This window comes from Ranitomeya imitator, chromosome 4, assembly GCF_032444005.1.
Source record: "Ranitomeya imitator isolate aRanImi1 chromosome 4, aRanImi1.pri, whole genome shotgun sequence".
NCBI lineage: Eukaryota > Metazoa > Chordata > Amphibia > Anura > Dendrobatidae > Ranitomeya > Ranitomeya imitator.
Genome location: NC_091285.1, coordinates 33,169,547 through 33,194,726, shown reverse-complemented (window position 1 = coordinate 33,194,726; position 25,180 = coordinate 33,169,547). Strand labels below are relative to the sequence as shown.

The 25,180-nt window shown below is 46.2% G+C and overlaps 1 protein-coding gene across 1 annotated transcript in view; it reads left to right on the top strand.

Annotated features, from left to right (window-relative positions):
- ADAM19 (ADAM metallopeptidase domain 19) overlaps positions 1-25,180 on the top strand; it is an 83,590-nt gene that overhangs the window by 45,874 nt on the left and 12,536 nt on the right. The window contains exons 7-16 of the mRNA XM_069763499.1: positions 11,649-11,714; positions 11,791-11,862; positions 16,527-16,693; positions 17,926-18,010; positions 19,290-19,429; positions 20,485-20,662; positions 22,002-22,091; positions 22,179-22,374; positions 23,543-23,651; positions 24,788-24,989. Coding sequence (XP_069619600.1) covers positions 11,649-11,714; positions 11,791-11,862; positions 16,527-16,693; positions 17,926-18,010; positions 19,290-19,429; positions 20,485-20,662; positions 22,002-22,091; positions 22,179-22,374; positions 23,543-23,651; positions 24,788-24,989 — 1,305 coding nt within the window. The remainder of the gene's footprint in view (positions 1-11,648; positions 11,715-11,790; positions 11,863-16,526; positions 16,694-17,925; positions 18,011-19,289; positions 19,430-20,484; positions 20,663-22,001; positions 22,092-22,178; positions 22,375-23,542; positions 23,652-24,787; positions 24,990-25,180) is intronic.

The window sequence follows — 25,180 nt, the reverse complement described above, 5'->3', positions numbered from 1 at the left end:
CATATGTGGGGGTAAACCACTGTTTTGGCGCATGGCAGGGCTTGGAAGGGAAGGAGCGCCATTTGACTTTTTGAATCAAAAATTGGCTCCACTCTTTAGCGGACACCATGTCACGTTTGGAGAGCCCCCGTGTGCCTAAAAATTGGAGCTCCCCCACAAGTGACCCCATTTTGGAAACTAGACGCCCCAAGGAACTTATCTAGATGCATAGTGAGCACTTTGAACCCCCAGGTGCTTCACAAATTGATCCGTAAAAATGAAAAAGTACTTTTTTTTCACAAAAAAATTCTTTTAGCCTCAATTTTTTCATTTTCACGTGGGCAACAGGATAAAATGGATCCTAAAATGAGTTGGGCAATTTCTCCTGAGTACACCAATACCTCACATGTGGAGGTAAACCACTGTTTGGGCACATGGTAAGGCTCGGAAGGGAAGGAGCGCCATTTGACTTTTTGAATGAAAAATTATTTCCATCGTTAGCGGACACCATGTCGCGTTTGGATAGCTCCTGTGTGCCTAAACATTGGCGCTCCCCCACAAGTGACCCCATTTTGGAAACTAGACCCCCCAAGGAACTAATTTAGATGCCTAGTGAGCACTTTAAACCCTCAGGTGCTTCACAAATTGATCTGTAAAAATGAAAAAGTAATTTTTTTTCACAAAAAAATTCTTTTCGCCTCAATTTTTTCATTTTCACATGGGCAGTAGGATAAAATGGATCATAAAATTTGTTGGGCAATTTCTCCCGAGTACGCCGATACCTCATATGTGGGGGTAAACCACTGTTTGGGCACTCGGCAGGGCTCGGAAGAGAAGGCGCGCCATTTGACTTTTTGAATGGAAAATTAGCTCCAATTGTTAGCGGACACCATGTCGCGTTTGGAGAGCCCCTGTGTGCCTAAACATTGGAGCTCCCGCACAAGTGACCCCATTTTGGAAACTAGACCCCCCAAGGAACTTATCTAGATGCATATTGAGCACTTTAAACCCCCAGGTGCTTCACAGAAGTTTATAACGCAGAGCCATGAAAATAAAAAATAATTTTTCTTTCCTCAAAAATGATTTTTTAGCCTGGAATTTCCTATTTTGCCAAGGATAATAGGAGAAATTGGACCCCAAATATTGTTGTCCAGTTTGTCCTGAGTACGCTGATACCCCATATGTGGGGGTAAACCACTGTTTGGGCGCACGGCAGGGCTCGGAAGGAATGGCACGCCATTTGGCTTTTTAAATGGAAAATTAGCTCCAATCATTAGCGGACACCATGTCACGTTTGGAGAGCCCCTGTGTGCCTAAACATTGGAGATCCCCCAGAAATGACACCATTTTAGAAACTAGACCCCCAAAGGAACTAATCTAGATGTGTGGTGAGGACTTTGAACCCCCAAGTGCTTCACAGAAGTTTATAACGCAGAGCCATGAAAATAAAAAAAAAAATTATTTTCTCAAAAATGATCTTTTAGCCTGCAATTTTTTATTTTCCCAAGGGTAACAGGAGAAATTTGACCCCAAAAGTTGTTTTCCAGTTTCTCCTGAGTACGCTGATACCCCATATGTGGGGGTAAATCACTGTTTGGGCACATGCCGGGGCTCGGAAGTGAAGTAGTGACGTTTTGAAATGCAGACTTTGATGGAATGCTCTGTGGGCGTCACGTTGCGTTTGCAGAGCCCCTGATGTGGCTTAACAGTAGAAACCCCCCACAAGTGACCCCATTTTGGAAACTAGACCCCCAAAGGAACTTATCTAGATGTGTGGTGAGCACTTTGAACCCCCAAGTGCTTCATAGAAGTTTATAATGCAGAGCCGTGAAAATAATAAATACGTTTTCTTTCCTCAAAAATAATTATTTAGCCCAGAATTTTTTAATTTTCCCAAGGGTAACAGGAGAAATTTGACCCCAATATTTGTTGTCCAGTTTCTCCTGAGTACGGTGATACCCCATATGTGGGGGTAAACTACTGTTTGGGCACATGCCGGGGCTTGGAATTGAAGTAGTGACGTTTTGAAATGCAGACTTTGATGGAATGCTCTGCGGGCGTCACGTTGCGTTTGCAGAGCCCCTGATGTGCCTAAACAGTAGAAACCCCCCACAAGTGACCCCATTTTGGAAACTAGACCCTGAAAGGAACTTATCTAGATGTGTGATGAGCACTTTGAACCCCCAAGTGCTTCATAGAAGTTTATAATGCAGAGCCGTGAAAATAATAAATACGTTTTCTTTCCTCAAAAATAATTATTTAGCCCAGAATATTTTATTTTCCCAAGGGTTACAGGAGAAATTGGACCCCAAAAGTTGTTGTCCAGTTTCTCCTGAGTACGCTGATACCCCATATGTGGGGGTAAACCACTGTTTGGGCACACGTCGGGGCTCAGAAGGGAAGTAGTCACTTTTGAAATGCAGACTTTGATGGAATGGTCTGCGGGTGTCACGTTGCGTTTGCAGAGCCCCTGGTGTGCCTAAACAGTAGAAACCCCCCACAAGTGACCCCATTTTAGAAACTAGACCCCCCAAGGAACTTATCTAGATATGTGGTGAGCACTTTGAACCTCCAAGTGCTTCACAGACGTTTACAACGCAGAGCCGTGAAAATAAAAAATCATTTTTCTTTCCTCAAAAATTATGTTTTAGCAAGCATTTTTTTATTTTCACAAGGGTAACAGGAGAAATTGGACCCCAGTAATTGTTGCGCAGTTTGTCCTGAGTATGCTGGTACCCCATATGTGGGGGTAAACCACTGTTTGGGCACACGTCAGGGCTCGGAAGTGAGGGAGCACCATTTGACTTTTTGAATACGAGATTGGCTGGAATCAATGGTGGCGCCATGTTGCGTTTGGAGACCCCTGATGTGCCTAAACAGTGGTAACCCCTCAATTCTAACTCCAACACTAACCCCAACACACCCCTAACCCTAATCCCAACTGTAGCCATAACCCTAATCACAACCCTAACCCCAACACACCCCTAACCACAACACTAACCCCAACACACCCCTAACCCTAACCACAACCCTAATTCCAACCCTAACCCTAAGGCTATGTGCCCACGTTGCGGATTCGTGTGAGATATTTCCGCACCATTTTTGAAAAATCTGCGGGTAAAAGGCACTGCGTTTTACCTGCGGATTTTCCGCGGATTTCCAGTGTTTTTTGTGCGGATTTCACCTGCGGATTCCTATTGAGGAACAGGTGTAAAACGCTGCGGAATCCGCACAAAGAATTGACATGCTGCGGAAAATACAACGCAGCGTTCCCGCGCGGTATTTTCCGCACCATGGGCACAGCGGATTTGGTTTTTCATATGTTTACATGGTACTGTAAACCTGATGGAACACTGCTGCGAATCCGCAGCCAAATCCGCACCGTGTGCACATAGCCTAATTCTAAAGGTATGTGCACACGCTGCGGAAAACGCTGCGGATCCGCAGCAGTTTCCCATGAGTGTACAGTTCAATGTAAACCTACGGGAAACAAAAATCGCTGTACACATGCTGCGGAAAAACTGCACGGAAACGCAGCGGTTTACATTCCGCAGCATGTCACTTCTTTGTGCGGATTCCGCAGCGGTTTTACAACTGCTCCAATAGAAAATCGCAATTGTAAAACCGCAGTGAAATGCGCAGAAAAAAACGCGGTAAATCCGCCATAAATCCGCAGCGGTTTAGCACTGCGGATTTATCAAATCCGCAGCGGAAAAATCCGCAGAGGACCAGAATACGTGTGCACATTCCTAACCCTAACCCTAACCCTAGCCCTAACCCTAGCCCTACCCCTAACCCTAACCCTACCCCTAACCCTAACCCTACCCCTACCCCTAACCCTAACCCTACCCCTAACCCTACCCCTAACCCTAACCCTACCCCTACCCCTAACCCTAACCCTATTCTAACATTAGTGGGAAAAAAAAAATTTCTTTATTTTTTTATTGTCCCTACCTATGGGGGTGACAAAGGGGGGGGGTCATTTATTATTTTTTTTATTTTGATCACTGAGATAGATTATATCTCAGTGATCAAAATGCACTTTGGAACGAATCTGCCGGCCGGCAGATTCGGCGGGCGCACTGCGCATGCGCCCGCCATTTTGGAAGATGGCGGCGCCCGGGAGAAGACGGACGGGACCCCGGCTGGATCGGTAAGTATGATAGGGTGGGGGGGGACCACGGGGGGGGGGATCGGAGCACGGGGGGCGTGGAACGGAGCACGGGGGGGCTGGAACGGAGCACGGGGGGGTGGAACGGAGCACGGGGGGGGGGGTGGATCGGAGTGCAGGGGGGGTGATTGGAGCACGGGGGGGTGATTGGAGCACGGGGCGAGCGGACACGAGCACGGGGGGGAGCGGAGCACAGGGCGGAGGGGAGCCGGAGCAGTGTACCGGCCAGATCGGGGGGGTGGGGGGGCGATCGGAGGGGTGGGGTGGGGGCACACTAGTATTTCCAGCCATGGCCGATGATATTTCAGCATCGGCCATGGCTGGATTGTAATATTTCACCCGTTATAATGGGTGAAATATTACAAATCGCTCTGATTGGCAGTTTCACTTTCAACAGCCAATCAGAGCGATCGTAGCCACGAGGGGGTGAAGCCACCCCCCCTGGGCTAAACTACCACTCCCCCTGTCCCTGCAGATCGGGTGAAATGGGAGTTAACCCTTTCACCCGGCCTGCAGGGACGCGATCTTTCCATGACGCCGCATAGGCGTCATGGGTCGGAATGGCACCGACTTTCATGACGCCTACGTGGCGTCATGGGTCGGGAAGGGGTTAAATAAAACTTTCATGGCCGTGTAAAGTGGAGGGATTACTCATTATTACTAATTTTAGTGTAACAGGATAGAATAGTTAATGGCTCTCTGTGGTGTTATATACACAACACTGCTCTGCTACATATGTGCATATAGACACACACCGCTCTGCTACATATGTACAGTACATATAGACACACAGCTCTGCTACATATGTGCATATACACACACAGCTCTGCTACATATGTACACTACATATAGACACACAGCTCTGCTACATATGTGCATATACACACACAGCTCTGCTACATATGCACATATAGACACACACCGCTCTGCTACATATGTACACTACATATAGACACACAGCTCTGCTACATATGTGCATATACACACACAGCTCTGCTACATATGCACATATACACACACCGCTCTGCTACATATGTACAGTACATAGACACACACAGCTCTGCTACATATGTACAGTACATATATACACACAGCTCTGCTACATATGCACATATAGACACATACAACCCTGCTACATATGCACAGATAGACAGACAGATCTGCTGCATATACATATGTAGACATACACAGTTCTGCTACATATGCACATATAGACACACACAGATCTGCTTCATATACAGTGGGGCAAAAAAGTATTTAGTCAGTCAGCAATAGTGCAAGTTCCACCACTTAAAAAGATGAGAGGCGTCTGTAATTTACATCATAGGTAGACCTCAACTATGGGAGACAAACTGAGAAAAAAAAATCCAGAAAATCACATTGTCTGTTTTTTTAACATTTTATTTGCATATTATGGTGGAAAATAAGTATTTGGTCAGAAACACACAATCAAGATTTCTGGCTCTCACAGACCTGTAACTTCTTCTTTAAGAGTCTCCTCTTTCCTCCACTCATTACCTGTAGTAATGGCACCTGTTTAAACTTGTTATCAGTATAAAAAGACACCTGTGCACACCCTCAAACAGTCTGACTCCAAACTCCACCATGGTGAAGACCAAAGAGCTGTCAAAGGACACCAGAAACAAAATTGTAGCCCTGCACCAGGCTGGGAAGACTGAACCTGCAATAGCCAACCAGCTTGGAGTGAAGAAATCAACAGTGGGAGCAATAATTAGAAAATGGAAGACATACAAGACCACTAATAATCTCCCTCGATCTGGGGCTCCACGCAAAATCCCACCCCGTGGGGTCAGAATGATCACAAGAACGGTGAGCAAAAATCCCAGAACCACGCGGGGGGACCTAGTGAATGAACTGCAGAGAGCTGGGACCAATGTAACAAGGCCTACCATAAGTAACACACTACGCCACCATGGACTCAGATCCTGCAGTGCCAGATGTGTCCCACTGCTTAAGCCAGTACATGTCTGGGCCCGTCTGAAGTTTGCTAGAGAGCATTTGGATGATCCAGAGGAGTTTTGGGAGAATGTCCTATGGTCTGATGAAACCAAACTGGAACTGTTTAGTAGAAACTCAACTTGTCGTGTTTGGAGGAAAAAGAATACTGAGTTGCATCCATCAAACACCATACCTACTGTAAAGCATGGTGGTGGAAACATCATGCTTTGGGGCTGTTTCTCTGCAAAGGGGCCAGGATGACTGATCCGGGTACATGAAAGAATGAATGGGGCCATGTATCGTGAGATTTTGAGTGCAAACCTCCTTCCATCAGCAAGGGCATTGAAGATGAAACGTGGCTGGGTCTTTCAACATGACAATGATCCAAAGCACACCGCCAGGGCAACGAAGGAGTGGCTTCATAAGAAGCATTTCAAGGTCCTGGAGTGGCCTAGCCAGTCTCCAGATCTCAACCCTATAGAAAACCTTTGGAGGGAGTTGAAAGTCCGTGTTGCCAAGCGAAAAGCCAAAAACATCACTGCTCTAGAGGAGATCTGCATGGAGGAATGGGCCAACATACCAACAACAGTGTGTGGCAACCTTGTGAAGACTTACAGAAAACGTTTGACCTCTGTCATTGCCAACAAAGGATATATTACAAAGTATTGAGATGAAATTTTGTTTCTGACCAAATACTTATTTTCCACCATAATATGCAAATAAAATGTTAAAAAAACAGACAATGTGATTTTCTGGATTTTTTTTTCTCAGTTTGTCTCCCATAGTTGAGGTCTACCTATGATGTAAATTACAGACGCCTCTCATCTTTTTAAGTGGTGGAACTTGCACTATTGTTGACTGACTAAATACTTTTTTGCCCCACTGTACATATGGAGATATAGACACACACGGCTCTGCTACATATGCATATATAGACACACAGCTCTGCTACATATTCATATATACACACACACAGCTCTCCTACATATGCACATATAGACACACAGCTCTGCTACATATGCACATATAGACACACACAGATCTGCTTCATATACATATGGAGATATAGACACACACGGCTCTGCTACATATGTACATATAGACACACAGCTCTGCTACATATGCACATATAGACACACACAGATCTGCTTCATATACATATGGACATATACACACACGGCTCTGCTACATATGCACATTTAGACACACAGCTCTGCTACATATGCACATATAGACACACACAGATCTGCTTCATATACATATGGAGATATAGACACACACGGCTCTGCTACATATGTACATATAGACACACAGCTCTGCTACATATGCACATATAGACACACACAGATCTGCTTCATATACATATGGACATATAGACACACACGGCTCTGCTACATATGCACATTTAGACACACAGCTCTGCTACATATGCACATATAGACACACACAGATCTGCTTCATATACATATGGAGATATAGACACACACGGCTCTGCTACATATGATACATATGAACATATAGACACAGCTCTGCTACATATGCACATTTAGACACACACGGCTCTGCTACATATGCATATATAGACACAGCTCTGCTACATATTCATATATACACACACACACAGCTCTGCTACATATGCACATATAGACACACACAGATCTGCTGCATATACATATGGACATATAGACACACACGGCTCTGCTACATATGGACATATAGACACACAGCTCTGCTACATATGCACATATAGACACACACAGATCTGCTGCATATGCACAGATAGTCAAACAGATCTGCTGCATATACATATGTAGACATACACAGTCCTGCTACATATGCACATGTAGACACACACTGCTCTGCTACATATTCACATATAGATACACATAGCTCTGCTACATGTGCATATATAGACACACACACACAGCTTTGCTACATATGGACATATAGACACACCGCTCTGCTACATATGCACACATAGGGCTCATACTCACCTGCGAGAAACTCGGATGAGTCTCGCACGTCAATACCCGGCACTGCACTCGGCACTCAGGAGTGGAGTGGGCGGCTGCATGTATTGCTATGCGGCCGCACGCTCCGATCTGAGTGCCAGGTATTGACGTGCGAGACTCATCTGAGTTTCTCGCAGGTGAGTATGGGCCAATAGACACACACTGCTCTGCTACATCTCTGATCGAGACCTGTACAGAGGCTGCAGCAGAAAAGCTTTTGCAGGACCTTCCACTTAATTAACTCAAGCACCTTTCAAGTCATGTGATCAGTCAAATGACCTGAAAGCTCCTGGAATTACTGGTACAGAAGGTCCTGCAGCTGCTCAGCTCCTGCAGCCTCTGTTCATTCCTGGTGTCTTCCTCTCCTGCTCTGCACTGATCACATAGATGGAGAAGAACGAGGTGTCTGCGTTCTCCACCACAGGAAGCTGCTTCTGGACTCTAAGGCACACGCACTTTTTAATAAGTTTTTCATGTAAAAAAATGCGTCTTAGGCTTGTTTCACACGTCCGTTTATTTCCGGTACCGGAAAAAACGGAAAAAAACGGTATTGGAGATATCCGTGTCCGTGTGTGTAATACTTGTGGCACACGTGTGACAACCGTGTGCCGCCCGTGTGTCGCATCAGTATCATATGGACGGCCGCCAGGGAAGAAGAGCTACAGTAAGCGCTGTTCCCCGGTGGCTGATGCTGAAGACGGCTCTCATCATTCTCCCCTGCTCTGCCTGCGATCGGCGTGAGCAGAGGAGAATGATGAGTTATAATTAAAGTCCGAATGATTACAGCAGGTGGGGGCTTTTGATACTATTACTCCCATCATCCGACACTTGCTGCCACTAATAACAATGACAGCAGGAGCGGATGATCGGGCTACTCCTCAGCCGCCTGCGATATAACGAAAGAAATGGATTTAAAAGCTGGCGTGGGTTCCCCTCTATTTTCTTGAACCAACCAGGCAAAACTCACAGTTGGGGGCTGCAACCCTCAGCTGTCAGTTTCAGCAAGGTTGGTTATCAAGAATAGAGGGGTCCCCACACTGTTTTAATTATTTAAATAAATAATTAAAAACGGCGTGGGGTCCCCCCCATTTTTGACAACCAGCATTGCCAAAGCTCACAGCTGGGGGCTGGTATTCTCAGGCTGGTAAGGGCACCCCCCAACTTATAAACAGCAGCCCGCAGCTGCCCACAAAAGGCGCATCTATTAGATGCCCCAATTTTGGTGCTTTGCCCAATTCTTCACACTTGCCCTGTAGCGGTGGCAAATGGGGTTCATGTCACCTTTGTATTGTCCGGTGACATCAAGCCCACGGCTTAGTAGTGGAGAAGCGTCTATAAGACACCTATCCATTGCTAATCCTATAGTTATATGTTAAATAAAGACACAGTCAGAATAAAGTCCTTTAATTGAAAAAATGACAGGCTCCTTTAATATTCTCAATTAAACCATACTTACAACCTAGCCTATTTCCAGGGAAGCCCTTGATCTCCTGTAATAAAAACAAAATAAAAAACAACAATATACCCCTACCTGTCCGTTGTTCTATCCCATGCCGTAATCCATGTCTGGGGGACAATTAGTTTTCATCCTGGACGGTACCAAGATGTGACACCTCTCCATTACTAAGCCATGTGCTTGATGTCACCTGACATTATAGAGGTGACATCAACCCCACAAATATGAACCCCACTTGCCACCGCTACAGGGCAAGTGGGAAGAGCCAGGCAAAGTGCCAGAATTGGCGCATCTAATACATGTGCCTTTTCTGGGTGGCTGTGGGCTGCTATTTTTAGGCTGGGGGGGGCCAATATCCATGGCCCCTTACAGCCTAATAGCAGCCCCCAGCTGTGAGCTTTAGCAAGGCTGGTTGTCAAAAATGAAGGGGACCCCACAGAGTTTTCTTTAATTATTTATTTAAATAATTTAAAAACCAGTGTGGGGTCCCCACTATTTTTGATGTCCAACCTTGCAGAAGCTGACAGCTGAGGGTTGCAGCCCACAGCTGTGAGTTTTGTCTGGTTGGTTCAAGAAAATAGGGGGGAACCCACGTCGGGTTTTTCATTCATTTATTTAGTTATATCGCAGGCGGCGGCGGCTGTGGAATACCCCGATCATCCGCTCCTGCTGTCACTGTTATTAGCGGCAGCACGTGTCGGGTGATGGGAGGGGAGTAATAGTCCCAAAAGCCCCCCACCTGCTGTCATCGTTCGGACTTTAATATAACTCTCATCATTCTAAACCTGCTCTGCCGAGATAATGAGAGACGACTTCAGCACCAGCCGCCGGGGAACAGCGCTTACTGTAGCGCTTCTTCCCCGGTGCCGATCCGTGTCACATGGAGGACATCAATGTGTGTTCTCCGTGTGAACGTGTGTGGGATGTTCTGCCGTACGTGCTGATGGTAAAAAATGGACATGTCTACGTGTGGGGCACACGGACACACGGTCCGTGGAAACACACTGATGTGCACAGACCCATTCGTTTGAATGGGTGTACCTGTGTCAGTGTCTCCGGTACATGAGAAAACTGTCACCACATGTACCGGAGACACGGACGTGTGAAAGAGGCTATAGTCGGAAAAATTCGGTACCTGTATGGCTGGGATCAGAGGAGCCTCCGATCACGGCCGTTTATCCCTTCGGTTTTCATTGTCCCTTAAATGCGGCATTTAATAGAGGTCTCCCCACTTTGGATTCCTGGTTCCATGATTGTTTAGTAGATGCAGGTCCCATCTTTAGAAATGACAATGGGACAGACTTACTCTAAGCACCCTGAGAAGAGTACACCCCAGGCTCTCCTGCTCAGCTGCTCCCACAGACGTAGGCGCCTGAACAGCCCTCTATTCCTGTTATACATTGCAAGCACAATAGAGGCTAAGGAAACCCACAAATGACTGACTGATCGTATATCTTGGTAGATACTCCTGTTTCTCTTTGCAGAGATCTAGCCGGGTGTAAGGAGACTTAAAGGCAATGCTTTGTGGCGGGAAAAAAAATATATATAAATGAGCTCTCCTCTGGATTAAGGAAAAAACATGTCTCTCTAGTGCCATCTGCTGCACTGTCTTTCTGGCTGCTGAATGAGTGAACTGAAAATCCATCAGCGAGCTCTTTTTGGAGAGTTTCTAGCTCTTTTTTTTCCTTTTTTGGGGCTTCTCTCAGCTAATTTACGAACTAGAAAGTCAAGCTCAACCTTTATGTTATCGTGAATGGGCTGAGAATAGCTCAGAAGAAGGAAGACGAGTTGTCGGTACAAAATGAGCTCACTGATGGATCCTCAGTTGGCTCATTCTGCAGCCAATTGGTGAAAATTAAAACAATTCTTAAAATTATTTTTATATATAAAAAAAATACATATATTAAAGTAATAAAGTTCCCCCAAAGGTTTACACATTGCTTAATGAGCACTAAATATTATTAAAAAGGCATCCTGTCGCCTGCAGTGTGACTTCACGGTTTTCTGCTGCCTGTTTCTATATTTCTGTGATTACTTCAGTTTGGAATCAGAGCCCTTGTGTGTCCGGCAGGTGAGAAGAGAGGACGCGGAGGGGGACAGATGTGTGGAGCTGTACCTGGTCGCCGACTACGCGGAGGTAAAGCAGGAGATGACGGCCGCGCGCCTCAGGCTCAGAGATTGGATTTGCGTTGATTTGTGTTTTCCGCATTCAGTTCCAGAAACACGACCTCGACCTGGAGCGGACGCAGCGCAAGATGCTGGAAGTGGCCAACTATATGGATAAGGTACAGGGTGTAATGCCCGGACATCCGGGTCTGTAACCTTTCTTATCATGGGGGCCACATTCAGCTCTCAGAGATGGCCGAAAGCCACATTTTATGCGAAAAATATCGTGGAAGCCCCCTTATAAAGTAATGCCCGGAATGCCACCTTATACGGAACTTATGCCCTCATTGCCCCCTTATAAGGCAGTAATGCCCACAGTCCCCTCTTATGAAGTTGTGATGCCCTCAGTGCCCCCTTATGAATTAGTGATGCCCCACAGTGCCCAATTATGAAGTACTAATGCCCTCAGTGCCCAATTATGAAGTAGTGATGCCCTCAGTGCTCCCTTATGAAGTTGTGATACCCTCAGTGCCCCCTTATGAAGTAGTAATGCCCTCAATGCCCAATTATGAAGTAGTAATGCCCTCAGTGCTCCCTTATGAAGTTGTGATACCCTCAGTGCGCCCTTATGAAGGAGTAATGCCCTCAGTGCCCCCTTATGAAGGAGTAATGCCCTCAGTGCCCCCTTATGAAGGAGTAATACCCTCAGTGCCCCCTTATGAAGTTGTAATACCCTCAGTGCCCCCTTATGAAGGAGTAATGCCCTCAGTGGCCCCTTATGAAGGAGTAATGCCCTCAGAGCCCAATTATGAAGTAGTGATGCCGTCAATGCCCCCTTATGAAGTTGTAATACCCTCAGTGCCCCCTTATGAAGGAGTAATGCCCTCAGTGCCCCCTTATGAAGGAGTAATGCCCTCAGTGCCCCCTTGTGAAGGAGTAATGCCCTCAGTGGCCCCTTATGAAGGAGTAATGCCCTCAGTGCCTCCTTATGAAGTAGTAATGCCCTCAGTGCTCACCTATGAAGGAGTAATGCCCTCAGTGCTCCCTTATGAAGTAGTGATGCCCTCAGTGCCCCCTTATGAAGTAGTGATGCCATAAGTGCTCCCTTATGAAGTAGTTATGCCTTCAGTGCCCCCTTATGAAGTAGTTATGCCATAAGTGCCCCCTTATGAAGTAGCAATGCCTTCAGTGCCCCCTTATGAAGTAGTTATGCAATAAGTGCTCCCTTATGAAGTAGTGATGCCCTCAGTGCCTCCTTATGAAGTAGTAATGCCTTCAGTGCCCCCTTATGAAGTAGTAATGCCTTCAGTGCCCCCTTATGAAGGAGTAATACCCTCAGTGCGCCCTTATGAAGGAGTAATACCCTCAGTGCCCCTTTATGAAGTTGTAATACCCTCAGTGCCCCCTTATGAAGGAGTAATGCCCTCAGTGGCCCCTTATGAAGGAGTAATGCCCTCAGTGCCCCCTTATGAAGTAGTGATGCCCTCAGTGCCCCCTTATGAAGTAGTGATGCCCTCAGTGCCCCCTTATGAAGTAGTAATGCCTTCAGTGCCTCCTTATGAAGTAGTAATGCCTTCAGTGCCCCCTTATGAAGTAGTGATGCCCTCAGTGCCCCCTTATGAAGTAGTAATGCCTTCAGTGCCCCCTTATGAAGTAGTTATGCCATAAGTGCTCCCTTACGAAGTAGTGATGCCCTCAGTGCCCCCTTATGAAGTAGTAATGCCTTCAGTGCCTCCTTATGAAGTAGTAAAGCCTTCAGTGCCCCCTTATGAAGTAGTGATGCCCTCAGTGCCCCCTTATGAAGTAATGATGCCCTCAGTGCCCCCTTATGAAGTAGTAATGCCTTCAGTGCCCACTTATGAAGTAGTAATGCCCTCAGTGCTCCCTCATGAAGTAGTAATGCCTTCAGTGCCCCCTTATGAAGTAGTAATGCCTTCTGTGCCCCCTTATGAAGTAGTAATGCCCTCAGTGCCCTCTTATGTAGTAATGCCCTCAGTGCCCCCTTATGAAGGAGTAATGCCCTCAGTGCCTCCTTATGAAGTAGTAATGCCCTCAATGCTCACCTATGAAGGAGTAATGCCCTCAATGCCCCCTTATGAAGTAGTAATGCCTTCAGTGCCCCCTTATGAAGTAGTTATGCCATAAGTGCTCCCTTATGAAGTAGTGATGCCCTCAGTGCCTCCTTATGAAGTAGTAATGCCTTCAGTGCCCCCTTATGAAGTAGTTATGCCATAAGTGCTCCCTTATGAAGTAGTTATGCCATAAGTGCTCCCTTATGAAGGAGTGATGCCCTCAGTGCCCCCTTATGAAGTAGTAATGCCTTCAGTGCCCCCTTATGAAGTAGTTATGCCATAAGTGCTCCCTTATGAAGTAGTGATGCCCTCAGTGCCCCCTTATGAAGTAGTAATGCCTTCAGTGCCCCCTTATGAAGTAGTGATGCCCTCAGTGCCCCCTTATGAAGTAGTGATGCCCACAGTGCCTCCTTATGAAGTAGTAATGCCTTCAGTGCCCCCTTATGAAGTAGTTATGCCTTCAGTGCCCCCTTATGAAGTACTTATGCCATAAGTGCTCCCTTATGAAGTAGTGATGCCCTCATTGCCCCCTTATGAAGTAGTTATGCCATAAGTGCTCCCTTATGAAATAGTGATGCCCTCAGTGCTCCCTTATGAAATAGTGATGCCCTCAGTGCTCCCTTATGAAGTAGTGATGCCCTCAGTGCCCCCTTATTGAGGAGTGATGATCCTCAGTGCCCTCTTACGAAGTAGTAATGCCCCTCAGTGCCCCCTTCTAAAGTAGTAATGCCTCGAGAGCCCCATTATAAAGTAATAAGTGCTCCAATGCAAGTGATTTTGTCTTTCGTGCCCTTTCTGATGTAATAATTCCCCTTTAAAAAGTAACATTTTCATAACTATACACCAGGTTCTAAATAAACATTTTGATAAAAATGTGTAAGCCCATTTTTGGTCACATTTGTATGAAAAAGTGTTTGCCCCTTCCTGATTTCCTATTCTTTCGCATGTTTGTCACACTTAAGTTTTTCAGGTCACCAAACAAATGTAAATATTAGACAAAGATAACACAAGAAACATAAAATGCAGTTTTTAAATGAAGGTGTTTATTATTAAGGGAAAAAGAAAACCAAAGCTACAGTGCCCTGTGTGAATAAGTAATTGCCACCCCCCCCCCCCCCCCACCCTTAAAACATAAATTAACTGTGGTTTATCATATCTTTGGGAAGCTGAGTTCACATTCCCTAGTCACACCCAGACCTGATTACTCCCAAACCTGTTCTCAATCAAGAAATCACATAAATAGGATCTGCCTGACAAAGTGGAGTAGACCAAAAGTTCCTCAAAAGCTAAACATCATGCTGCGATCCAAAGAAATTCGGGAACAAGTGACAAGCAAAGTAATTGAGCTCTATCAGTCTGGAAAAGGTTATAACGCCATTTCTCAAGCTCTAGGACTCCAGCGAACCACAGTGAGAGCCATTATTATTAGTAGTGAACCTTCCTAGGAATGGCCGGCCAACCAAACTTACTCCAAGAGCGCAATGAAGACTCATCCAAGAGGTCACAAAAGACCCCACAACAACATCTAAAGAATTGCAGACCTCATTTGCCTTAGTTAAGGTCAGTGATGATAACTCCACCATAAGAAAGAGACTGGGCAAAAATGTCCTGCAATGTTCCAAGAGGAAAAACAATACTGAGCAATAAGAACATAAAGGCTTGTCTCAGTTTTGCCAGAAAACATCTTGATCATTTTTACTTTTGTGGACTGACGAGACAAAAGTGGAACTGTTTGGAAGGTGTATGTCTCATTACATGTGGCGTAGAAGTAACACAGCATTTCAGAAAAGGAACATCATACCAACAGTAAAATATGGTGGTGGTAGGGTGATGCTCTGGAGCTGCTTTGCTGCTTCAGGACCTGGAAGACTTGCTGTAATAGAACCATGAATTCTGCTGCCTACCAAAAAATCCTGAAGGAGAATGTCTGGCCATCTGTTCATGACCTCAGGCTGACATGCACTTGGGTTATGCAGCAGGACGATGGTACAAAACACACCAGCAAGTCCACCTCTGAATGGCTTGAGAAAAAACAAAATTAAGACTTTGGAGTGGCCTAGTCAAATTCCTAACCTTAATCCGTTTCAGATACTTTAGCATGACCTTTAAAAAAGGCGGTTCATGCTCGGAAACCCTCCAATGTGTCTGAGTTACAACAATTCTGCAAAGATGAGTTGGCCAAAATTCCTCCAGAGCGTTGTAAAGGACTCTTTGCCAGTTATCGCAAATGCTTGTTGTTGCAGCTGTTGCTGCTGAGGTCGAACCAGCAGTTATTAGGTTTTAGGGGGCAATCACTTTTTCACACTGGCCCTGTAGGTTTGGATTTCTTTTTCCCTTAATAAAGACCTTCATTTAAAAACTGCATTTTGTGATTACTTGTGTTATCTTTGTCTAATATCTAAATTTTGTTTGGCGATCTGAAACATTTATGTGTGACAAACAGGAATAGGAAATCAGGAAGGGGCAAACACTCTTTCGTATAACCGTATGTGCTTTCTTCCAAAAACAGCGCCACCTTTGTCCGTCTGTCATCTCTGGTATTGCATCCCAACCTCATTTTCTTCAAAGCAGTTGAGCTGCAGTACCAGAGACAACAGATGGACAAGGGTGGCGCTGTTTTTGGAAGTAATCAGTATTGTTTTTCTAACCCTGTACTAGTTGATTAAAGGGGTTGTCCAACTTTAGGACCAATTTCTCTTTTTTTTTTATATAACTAGTTGCATGTATTAGGTTATAAATGATCCTCGCTTTGATAGAAGTTGTGCGTCCAGTTTTACAGGGCTCTGAAGATACGTATCGCGCTGGTTGGATTGGAGGTCTGGACAACAGGAGATAAGTGCAACGTGTCGGAAAACCCTTACGTCACCTTACGTGCCTTCCTATCTTGGAGAAGAAAGATCCTATTGCAGACGCCGCATGACAATGCACAGCTCATAACGTAAGGAAATCGCTACCCTATACATTTGTACAGCATTACTTGGGGGGACAGATGTGCCCCCTACATAGGGCCATACATTACATTAAAGGATTGGGGGTCCGACACCCGGCACCCGCACTGATCAGCTGTCCCATGAAGCTATGACTCCACAGCGCCATTGTGGCCATTCTCCGGTACTGCAGCTGAGATCACATTCACTTTAATGAGAGCTCATCAGATACTAGCGATCTATCCTTTAAAGAGGTTTTCCATGATGACAAAAATGTTCTCTCCATAATGTTGCAGATATCAAACGTAGCCGGTACTTACTCTCTTTTGGTGCAGCGCTGCGCTCAGTGATTGGCTGCAGCGGTGATGTGTGCTATTGTTGTGATATCCAGTAATGGAGCAGCGACTGAGAGGCAATGTGTTGGCATTCCAGTAAGTGATGGCATATTGGAAGGCTATGTCATCCCTTACTGATCGCTTGTAGTCAGATTTGGGACCCCCACCTTTCCTGAGAATGAAGGAGATAGAATGCTTCCCCCCCTGTCACAATTTTTCCTTGCACAGCAGCACTCCGGCCCCTTAGAGTGCAGCAGCCCCCTTTAATTTGAATGGAGCCACCTTCCACTGGGTAGAGGAAAAACCCCAAATTTCGGACCTCCAGCAATCATTAAAAGGGTGTTCTCAAATTTGAAAGTTATTTCCTATTCATGGCATGGTGGATGGTGGACTTCACGATTGCCGGGGGTCTGACTGCTGAGACCCCCACCAACTCTGAGAACCGGGCCCCATTCTTATAGGAGTGCTGAAGACCACCTGAGTGCACTGGTTGGCTATCTTAGGTGGTCCCATTAAGAATGAATGGAGCGGCAGTGTTCATGATAGACCACTGCTCCATTCACATTGGACTTTTCAGAACTTAGGGTCGGTGGGGTTCCCAGTGGTCGGACCCCCACTCATGGATAGGAGATAAGTTCAAAATTTGAGAATATCCCTTTAAGCGATATGCCATTATTACCGTTAGGTCATCTACTAGAATAGAAAGGATTGAAATCCCAATAACTTGGCAAGAGGTAATTATCAGGTACGACAAGGTGACATACAGGGTCCGACATTCTGTGTACATCCCTACGGCATATAGAAGCACCAGCCGATAAATGACACAATGGAGGAGCATTGTGCCAGCAGCAGTGGTGGTTGGGGCTGTATTCTGCCTTGTCTGTAACATTTTCCTGTCTCTCCCATAGGGGGCGCACTTTCCACGGTACGACAATTGGACTGGCTCCATTGCAGGCAATGTGCTCTTCCTATCAGTCTGGAGGTGTGAATATGGTAAGCAAGTCTTCGAAGGTTTATTATGCGTACCTCCCAACATGGAGATCATGGGGCCCCATAGCAGAAATCCATATTGGGTGCGCATTTGGCGGGGTCACGGCACATAGGCGCAGTCACCGAACAACATACAGTCCAAATGTTATATACAGGTAGAGGGACATGTATTGTGGCACAAAAACAAAAATAGTGCTTGCACTGAAGCCCCTTAGTGTCTTCGTCCACTACGATACCCCCTTTCATAGCCTCAAGACATTTTAAGAAATGCCCCCCACAATATGATACCCCACAGGGAATTCCCACATCAAATTTTCTCCCACAGCTGCCCACACACAGTATGATGCCCCCACAATCTCACCACACACTCTAATTGCCACAACAGCACTTCAAAAATGTGGTGACCCCCACAGCCATCCACACAGCATGAGAGCTCCCATAGCTTCCATACGGTGTTATGGTCACCACAGCCCCCCATATTGTATTATTCCAGCCCCCTACACAGTACTATGACTCCCACAGTACCCCCCACACATTATGATGGCCCTTATGGTCTCCACACACAATATGATGCCCCACACACAAAGTATGATGACCCCCATAGAGTAAGATGGCACTCACAGGTCCCCATATAGTATGAAGTCCCCACAGCTCACCATACAATATGATAGACTTCACAGCCATCTATACAGTATGATGCCTCCCATAGCTCCCCATAAAGTATGATGGCCCTTAGATACCCCCCACACACAGTATGAGGTCCCCCACAGCTCACCATATAGTATGATATCCTTTACTGCTATCTATAGAGTATGCTTCCCACAGTCCCCTATACAGTATGATGGCCCTTAAATCCCCACACACAGTTTGATGGCCTCCACAGCTCACCATATAGTTTGTTCTTTACAGTATGATGCCTCTCATAGTCCCCCATACAGTATGATGTCCCTTAGATCCCCCCACACAGTATGATGGCCCCCACAGCTTACCATTTAGTATGATGTCCATTACAGCTACCTATAAAGTATGATGCCTCCCACAGTCCCCCATACAGTATGATGGCCTCATCAGCACCCCATACAGTATAATGGCTCTTAAATCCCCCCCACATATAGTATGATTGCCCTTAAGTCCCCCCACACACAGTATGATGACCCCATCAGCCCCACAAACAGGAATGTAAATGTGGGAAGGTAGATATGTATGCCCGGTGGTGCATATGCCTGGCCACTGTTCTTGGCTTACCTCTTGCAGTCGCTATAACCTGCTTCCATTATTGCAGGATCATTCAGACAATGCAATTGGAGTTGCAGCCACTATGGCCCATGAAATGGGACATAATTTTGGAATGAGCCACGACGCTGCCGGCTGTTGCACAGCAAAACCAGAAGATGGCGGTTGCATCATGGCCGCCGCTACCGGGTGAGTAAATGCTTTAAATCTTAGAAAGTAAGTGTGTCAACAATAAGGATGAAAGAAAAACAGTCATACATATTTAAATTTCTGTGGAGCATCTAACTGTATGGAATTTGTGGATAGACCCATTATTTGTACACATTTATAGCCTCATGAGGACATTGAAAATGAATGTAATTCTGGAAAATGCTGCCCCCTGCAGCTCTATATTGGAGTTGCCTCAGTTGAAATCTGATGGCCCACACAGCCCCCCACACAGTGTGATAGCCCCCACTACCCCTTACACAAAATAATGGTCCCCACACACAGTATAATATCCCACTAAAACCCCTTACACAATATAATGGCCCTCACAGCACTCCACACAGCGTATGATAGCCCTCAAGACCACTTACACAATATAATGGTGCGCACACACTGTATGATAGCCCACCAGGACCCCTTACAAAATATAATGGCCCCCACACAAGGTATGATAGCCCACCATGACCCCCCTATACAGTATAATGGATCACAAAGCCCCCATACAGTGTTTTGGCCCCCACAGGTCCCCACACACAGTATATCCCACCAAGACCCCTTACACAATATAATGGCCCTCACAGCACCCCACACAGAGTATGATAGCCCCCACTACCCCTTACACAATATAATGGCCCCCCACACACAGCGTATGATAGCCCACCATGACCCCTTACACAATATAATGGCCCCCACAAACAGTATGATAGCCCACTATGATCCTTACACAATATAATGACCCCCACACACAGTATGATAGCCCACCATGACCCCCTATACAGTATAAAGACTCCCAAAGCCCCCATCGAGTATTTTGGCCTCTACAGGTCCCCACATACAGTATACTAGCCCACCAAGACCCCTTATACTGTATAAAGGCTCCCAAAGCCCCTTATAGAGTGGTGTGGTCATCACTGCCCCCCATACCGTGCCTCATGGATGCTGCATTCCATCAGATCTGTAAAAGATGCCAGTGGAATCTTTATGAAAGTAGCAAGGCCATGGAAATGGAGGAAACTAATGATTTCTGCTGCTTCCAGACATCCTTTCCCCAAAGTGTTCAACGCCTGTAATAGACGGGAGCTGGAGCGCTTCTTACGCTCCGGGGGAGGAATGTGCCTCAGCAACACCCCGGACACCAAGACCCTGTATGGGGGAGCACGCTGCGGAAATGGCTTCTTGGAGGAGGGCGAGCAGTGTGACTGCGGGGACCTCGAGGTAAGAGATGAGATCTGCGGTGGCCACTTTGGCAACCAGTCTTGAATCCTATTAATATCTAGTATTTTTGTACACAGCTCCTAGGCAGAACTATGTGCATTAAAGGGGTAGTACCAAGATCGCAACCTATGGCCTATCCACAGGGGCGCAATAATCGGCTGTCGCCGTCGGTCCCGTGGGCACTGCTCCATTCGTACTGGGGATTTGGGACCCTCCGTTCTTGTGATCATAGGGGTCCTAGCAGTCTCATTCCCAGTGATCAGGGTTCTATCAATCCTATGGACAGGTGATAAGTTATGATCTTGGTACAGATTCACTTTGGGCAGATTTGCTTTGGTCCAAATGAAAAGTTCCCTGATTGAAGTGAAAAGACGTTTAATGTAGTCTGAGGTCTATCTGGACCCTGAAGTATAATCAACAGAGGGCAGGATGGGGTTAACCCCCCCAAAAAATACATTATACTCATCTGTCCTTGATTAATTGAGAGCCCACCCCGGATCCTCGGCGCCCGTCTCCGTGAATGATGTGCACCGGCCTCACGTGATCGCATACGGCTCAGCTCTGGTAAAGCCGAAGACGGACGCGGAGGACCGGGGGGATGCGGTGGCCTATGGAGCCAGATGATTATAAAGTGTCTCATTTTTTGAAAATTCTTTTAACCCTTTCTCACCTGTCAAGTCAGCCGCCTTTCCGCACCATTTTGCTGGACTTTTTTTTTTCAGCTGTAGTTTAATGGCCTGTTTAGGTTGTGGTTTTTGGAGAGGAAACTTAGTAGAAACCAGGGCTGTGGAGCTGGAGTCCATTTTGGTGGCGTCTGAGTCAGATTCGGAGTCGGTGTCATGGAAATTGAGGAGTCGGAGTTGGAGTCGGAGGTTTGGCTTACCGACTCCACAGCCCTGGTAGAAACTCCACTTTTTTTAGGAGGATTTTGAGAGTTTCTGCTCCCCAAAAAAATCCAATCTGAACATACGCTTAGACTAACCAAGAAGTGATCGTTAATCGGATGATTCTGTGCGCGTAGATCGTCATTTAGACAAGCTGATAATCTGGAGATGAACGCTCCTAGGGATGGTCTTTCCCGATTATCACAGTCAGCTATCCTTGTCGCATAGATGTGCATGGGAGCTGTATACATAAATCAAGGCAATATTTTAGTTAAAAAAAAATGTGCAGAATAGTTTTATTTTTTATTTTAGATGATTTTAAACAATGGCTGCCTAAGTGCACAATCAGGAGTCGAAAATTGCAAAATTCTTTCGAAATGCCGTGACTCCACCATAGATGAGTGTTCGCTAATAACTGTGATTAGTACAAATCGTTTTTGTTTTTCTCCTTGCAGCAGTGTGACAACCCATGCTGTAACGCCACCACATGCACGCTGCTGCCAGGGGCCGATTGTGCCCACGGGACTTGTTGTCATCAGTGCCGAGTAAGACATCTCATATTCATGGTGCATATCGCTGGTCTCTGTGAAACACGTGTAGCCTAATCCTCGCTTGTAACATTCCCCAATTAGCTGAGGACACCTGGCTTCCAATGTCGGAAGACATCCAGAGCCTGCGACCTTCCAGAATTCTGCACCGGACATTCTCCCGTGTGTCCTGCTAACTCCTTCCAGCTGGACGGCACGTCTTGCCAAAATGGAGAAGCTTTTTGCTATAACGGGAGATGTCTTACCCACCAGCAACAGTGTCGGCAACTCTGGGGAAATGGTGAGTAATGGATTCAATAAATTAGTCCATGAATATGTTCATTATTACAGTCAGATGTATGATCCATAAACATACCCTTGCACAGACTATAATTTCTGCTCATTTGCTTCCTAAATGCAAAGTTAGGCAACTTTCTAACCTGTCTATAATAAACTATTCTATCATGATGCTGCTGCAGAGTCTGTAAGTTCATTATCTAGCTGAGCGATCTGCAAAAAATGTTACAAAATCCATCAGTGTTCCTGCTTCTGACCTCTCTCTGCTCTCCTCTCCCTCCTCTCTGTAGTAGAGATGGCAGCAGGAAGATGAACACAGATCTCCACATTGTGGACAGGGGAGAAAGCATGTGATGTCTCATGGAGGGCAGAAAAAAACCAAGCTGTAGTTAAAGGGAACCTGTCACCTGAATTTGACAGAACACAGCGAAATACTTTCGGGAAATAGTGCACCGGCGTATGCGCACTAATGCTTTTCGGCTTTGCCCGCAGTTGGGCAAAGCATATTGCGCGTGCGCAAGTCAAGATTGCCTTGCGCAGGTGTGTACTACGGAGGACAGAGAATGAACTTCAATATTGCAGCCAGCATGCAGCCAGCGGGTAAGGAAAGGGTGAATCAAACACCCGAAAACTCCGCCCATATGACCGAAAACCGGTCCCGCCAAATTCAGGTGACAGGTTCCCTTTAAGGAAGGAAATATATGGAGAGGAAGTAAGTGCAGGATAGAAGCTGTGCTGATGCATGTGCTAATGAAGACAGCAGTACACTGGATATAGGCAGAGCTCATATCCAGCCTATATTACTGTTAGAGACAATCCCACAAGGTCAGGCTGTATACTGCAATTGAGGAGGTGAAGATTGCAGACTGTGCGTTAGTGCAGTTTAGCAGATGAGCATGATTGGATATCAGCTTACTCACTAATGATAACTCATCAGCACCACCGTAAGCATGTCTGTAGGGTGACAGAGCCTGAGTCTATCTTGGTCGAACTGCCTAGATGCTATGATTAATATTGACTGAAGCATCTAGGGGTTAACGAAAAACAGCTGCCAAATAACCCGGAGTGCAGAGATAACGGCACCACGATGTATGTAGCAGTGCGGAAAAGGTTAATGGATAAGGTTAAAGGATATACCCACAGCTGACATGTACATTGTGCTTGTGTTACAGGAGCGGGTATAGCGCCAGACATTTGCTTCGAAAGGATCAATGCAGCTGGCGATCAGTATGGCAACTGTGGGCGAGATATGAACGGTGAATACAGGAAATGTGAAGCCAAGTGAGTGGGCCGAGTGGTGACGCCAATCTGTACGATCAGTATGTGATGTACCGTAATGCTCTGTGCATCGAGCCTTCCATCAGAGGTCAGGAACATGAAAACCCCGACGTACGTCACGGTATAGCCGTACCATAATGTACGTCGTTCATTGGCCACAACCCTAAAATTACATCTAGCAGAACTAAAGGTGCAGTGATGTATATGGGGGGCAAAATTGCTCAGTTCACTCATTAATGTAGGAAAGGTCATCCATAATTTCCTTGTTAGGCTCTAAACCCATTTTTGTAGAGAGAGTACTTACCATATAGGTAGACCATGTGCCTAAGGGTAGGGTCACACCACAGTTTTCTCCACTCCATTCTGATCGGACTTTGATCAAAGTTTCTCCACCTTCTCCATTCTATCAATCCGCGAAAATCAGACCCCGACTTTTTTCTCGGACGCGTAGACTTGCATTGCAGATTATTTTCATCTGACCCTCAAATCAAAATTGGACATGTCTCTGATTTTCCTCTCGGCCCGAGAAAAAATGCGGACCTGTGCACAGCCCCATAGAATATCATAGGTACGAGGGCTATCTGTGAAAACCACGGATAGTAGTCGTCCGGGAAAATCGGTCGTGTGCGCGAGTCCTTAGAGAAAAGGGGTCCGGACGTGGTTTACTTTACATTTGAGTGGCTAGAGTCCCATCAATGACAAAAAGGTGGCCAAAGGAAAAATTTGGACCTGTGCACAGCCCCATAGAATATCATAGGTACGAGGGCTATCCGTGAAAACCACAGATAGCAGTCGTCCATGAAAATCGGTCATGTGCATGGGCCCTTAGAGAGAGGGTCCGGGCATGGTTTACTTTACTTTTGGGTGGCTAGAGTCCCCTCAATGACAAAAAGGTGGTGAGAAACTAGCCTAAGGGTCAAGACCAAGGTGACGGGGACAGACATCAGGTCTTCTCTTCCGGGGTGGAACCCACTTCGATCTTTGTCCCAATCTATATCCACCACTACCTCTTAGAGACATCACTGCTAAGCTTAGTTACTTTTGGGTGACGGGTCAGAAGATGATGGATGGCCCAGTCACTGTGTGTCCTCCAGGGCAGCGATGTGTATGGATGATCGGTGGTCATCTTCTCTCGGTAGACATGCCAAGTGCGGGAAGATCCAGTGCCTGAGCTCTGCCAACAAGCCCATCGAGCACAGTGCGGTGGCCATAGACACCACTATTACCGTGCAGGGGAGACGCATCCTCTGCCGGGGGACACATGTTTACAGGGTAACCGAAGAGGAAGACATGATGGATCCGGGACTCGTCCTTTCCGGCACCAAATGTGGAGTGAACCAGGTCAGATATAATCTACACTACGACTTCTGCCTATTTTTTATTAACTTCTGCAAGTTTTTAATAAACTTTGGTATTCAAAAGGTTAATCTCGATCTGTAGCATAGCTGGTAACTTACTGATTACAAGAGGTCCGATGCTTGGGACCCCCAGAGATCCCAAGAACGGGGCAGTACACCATACACAATGAATGG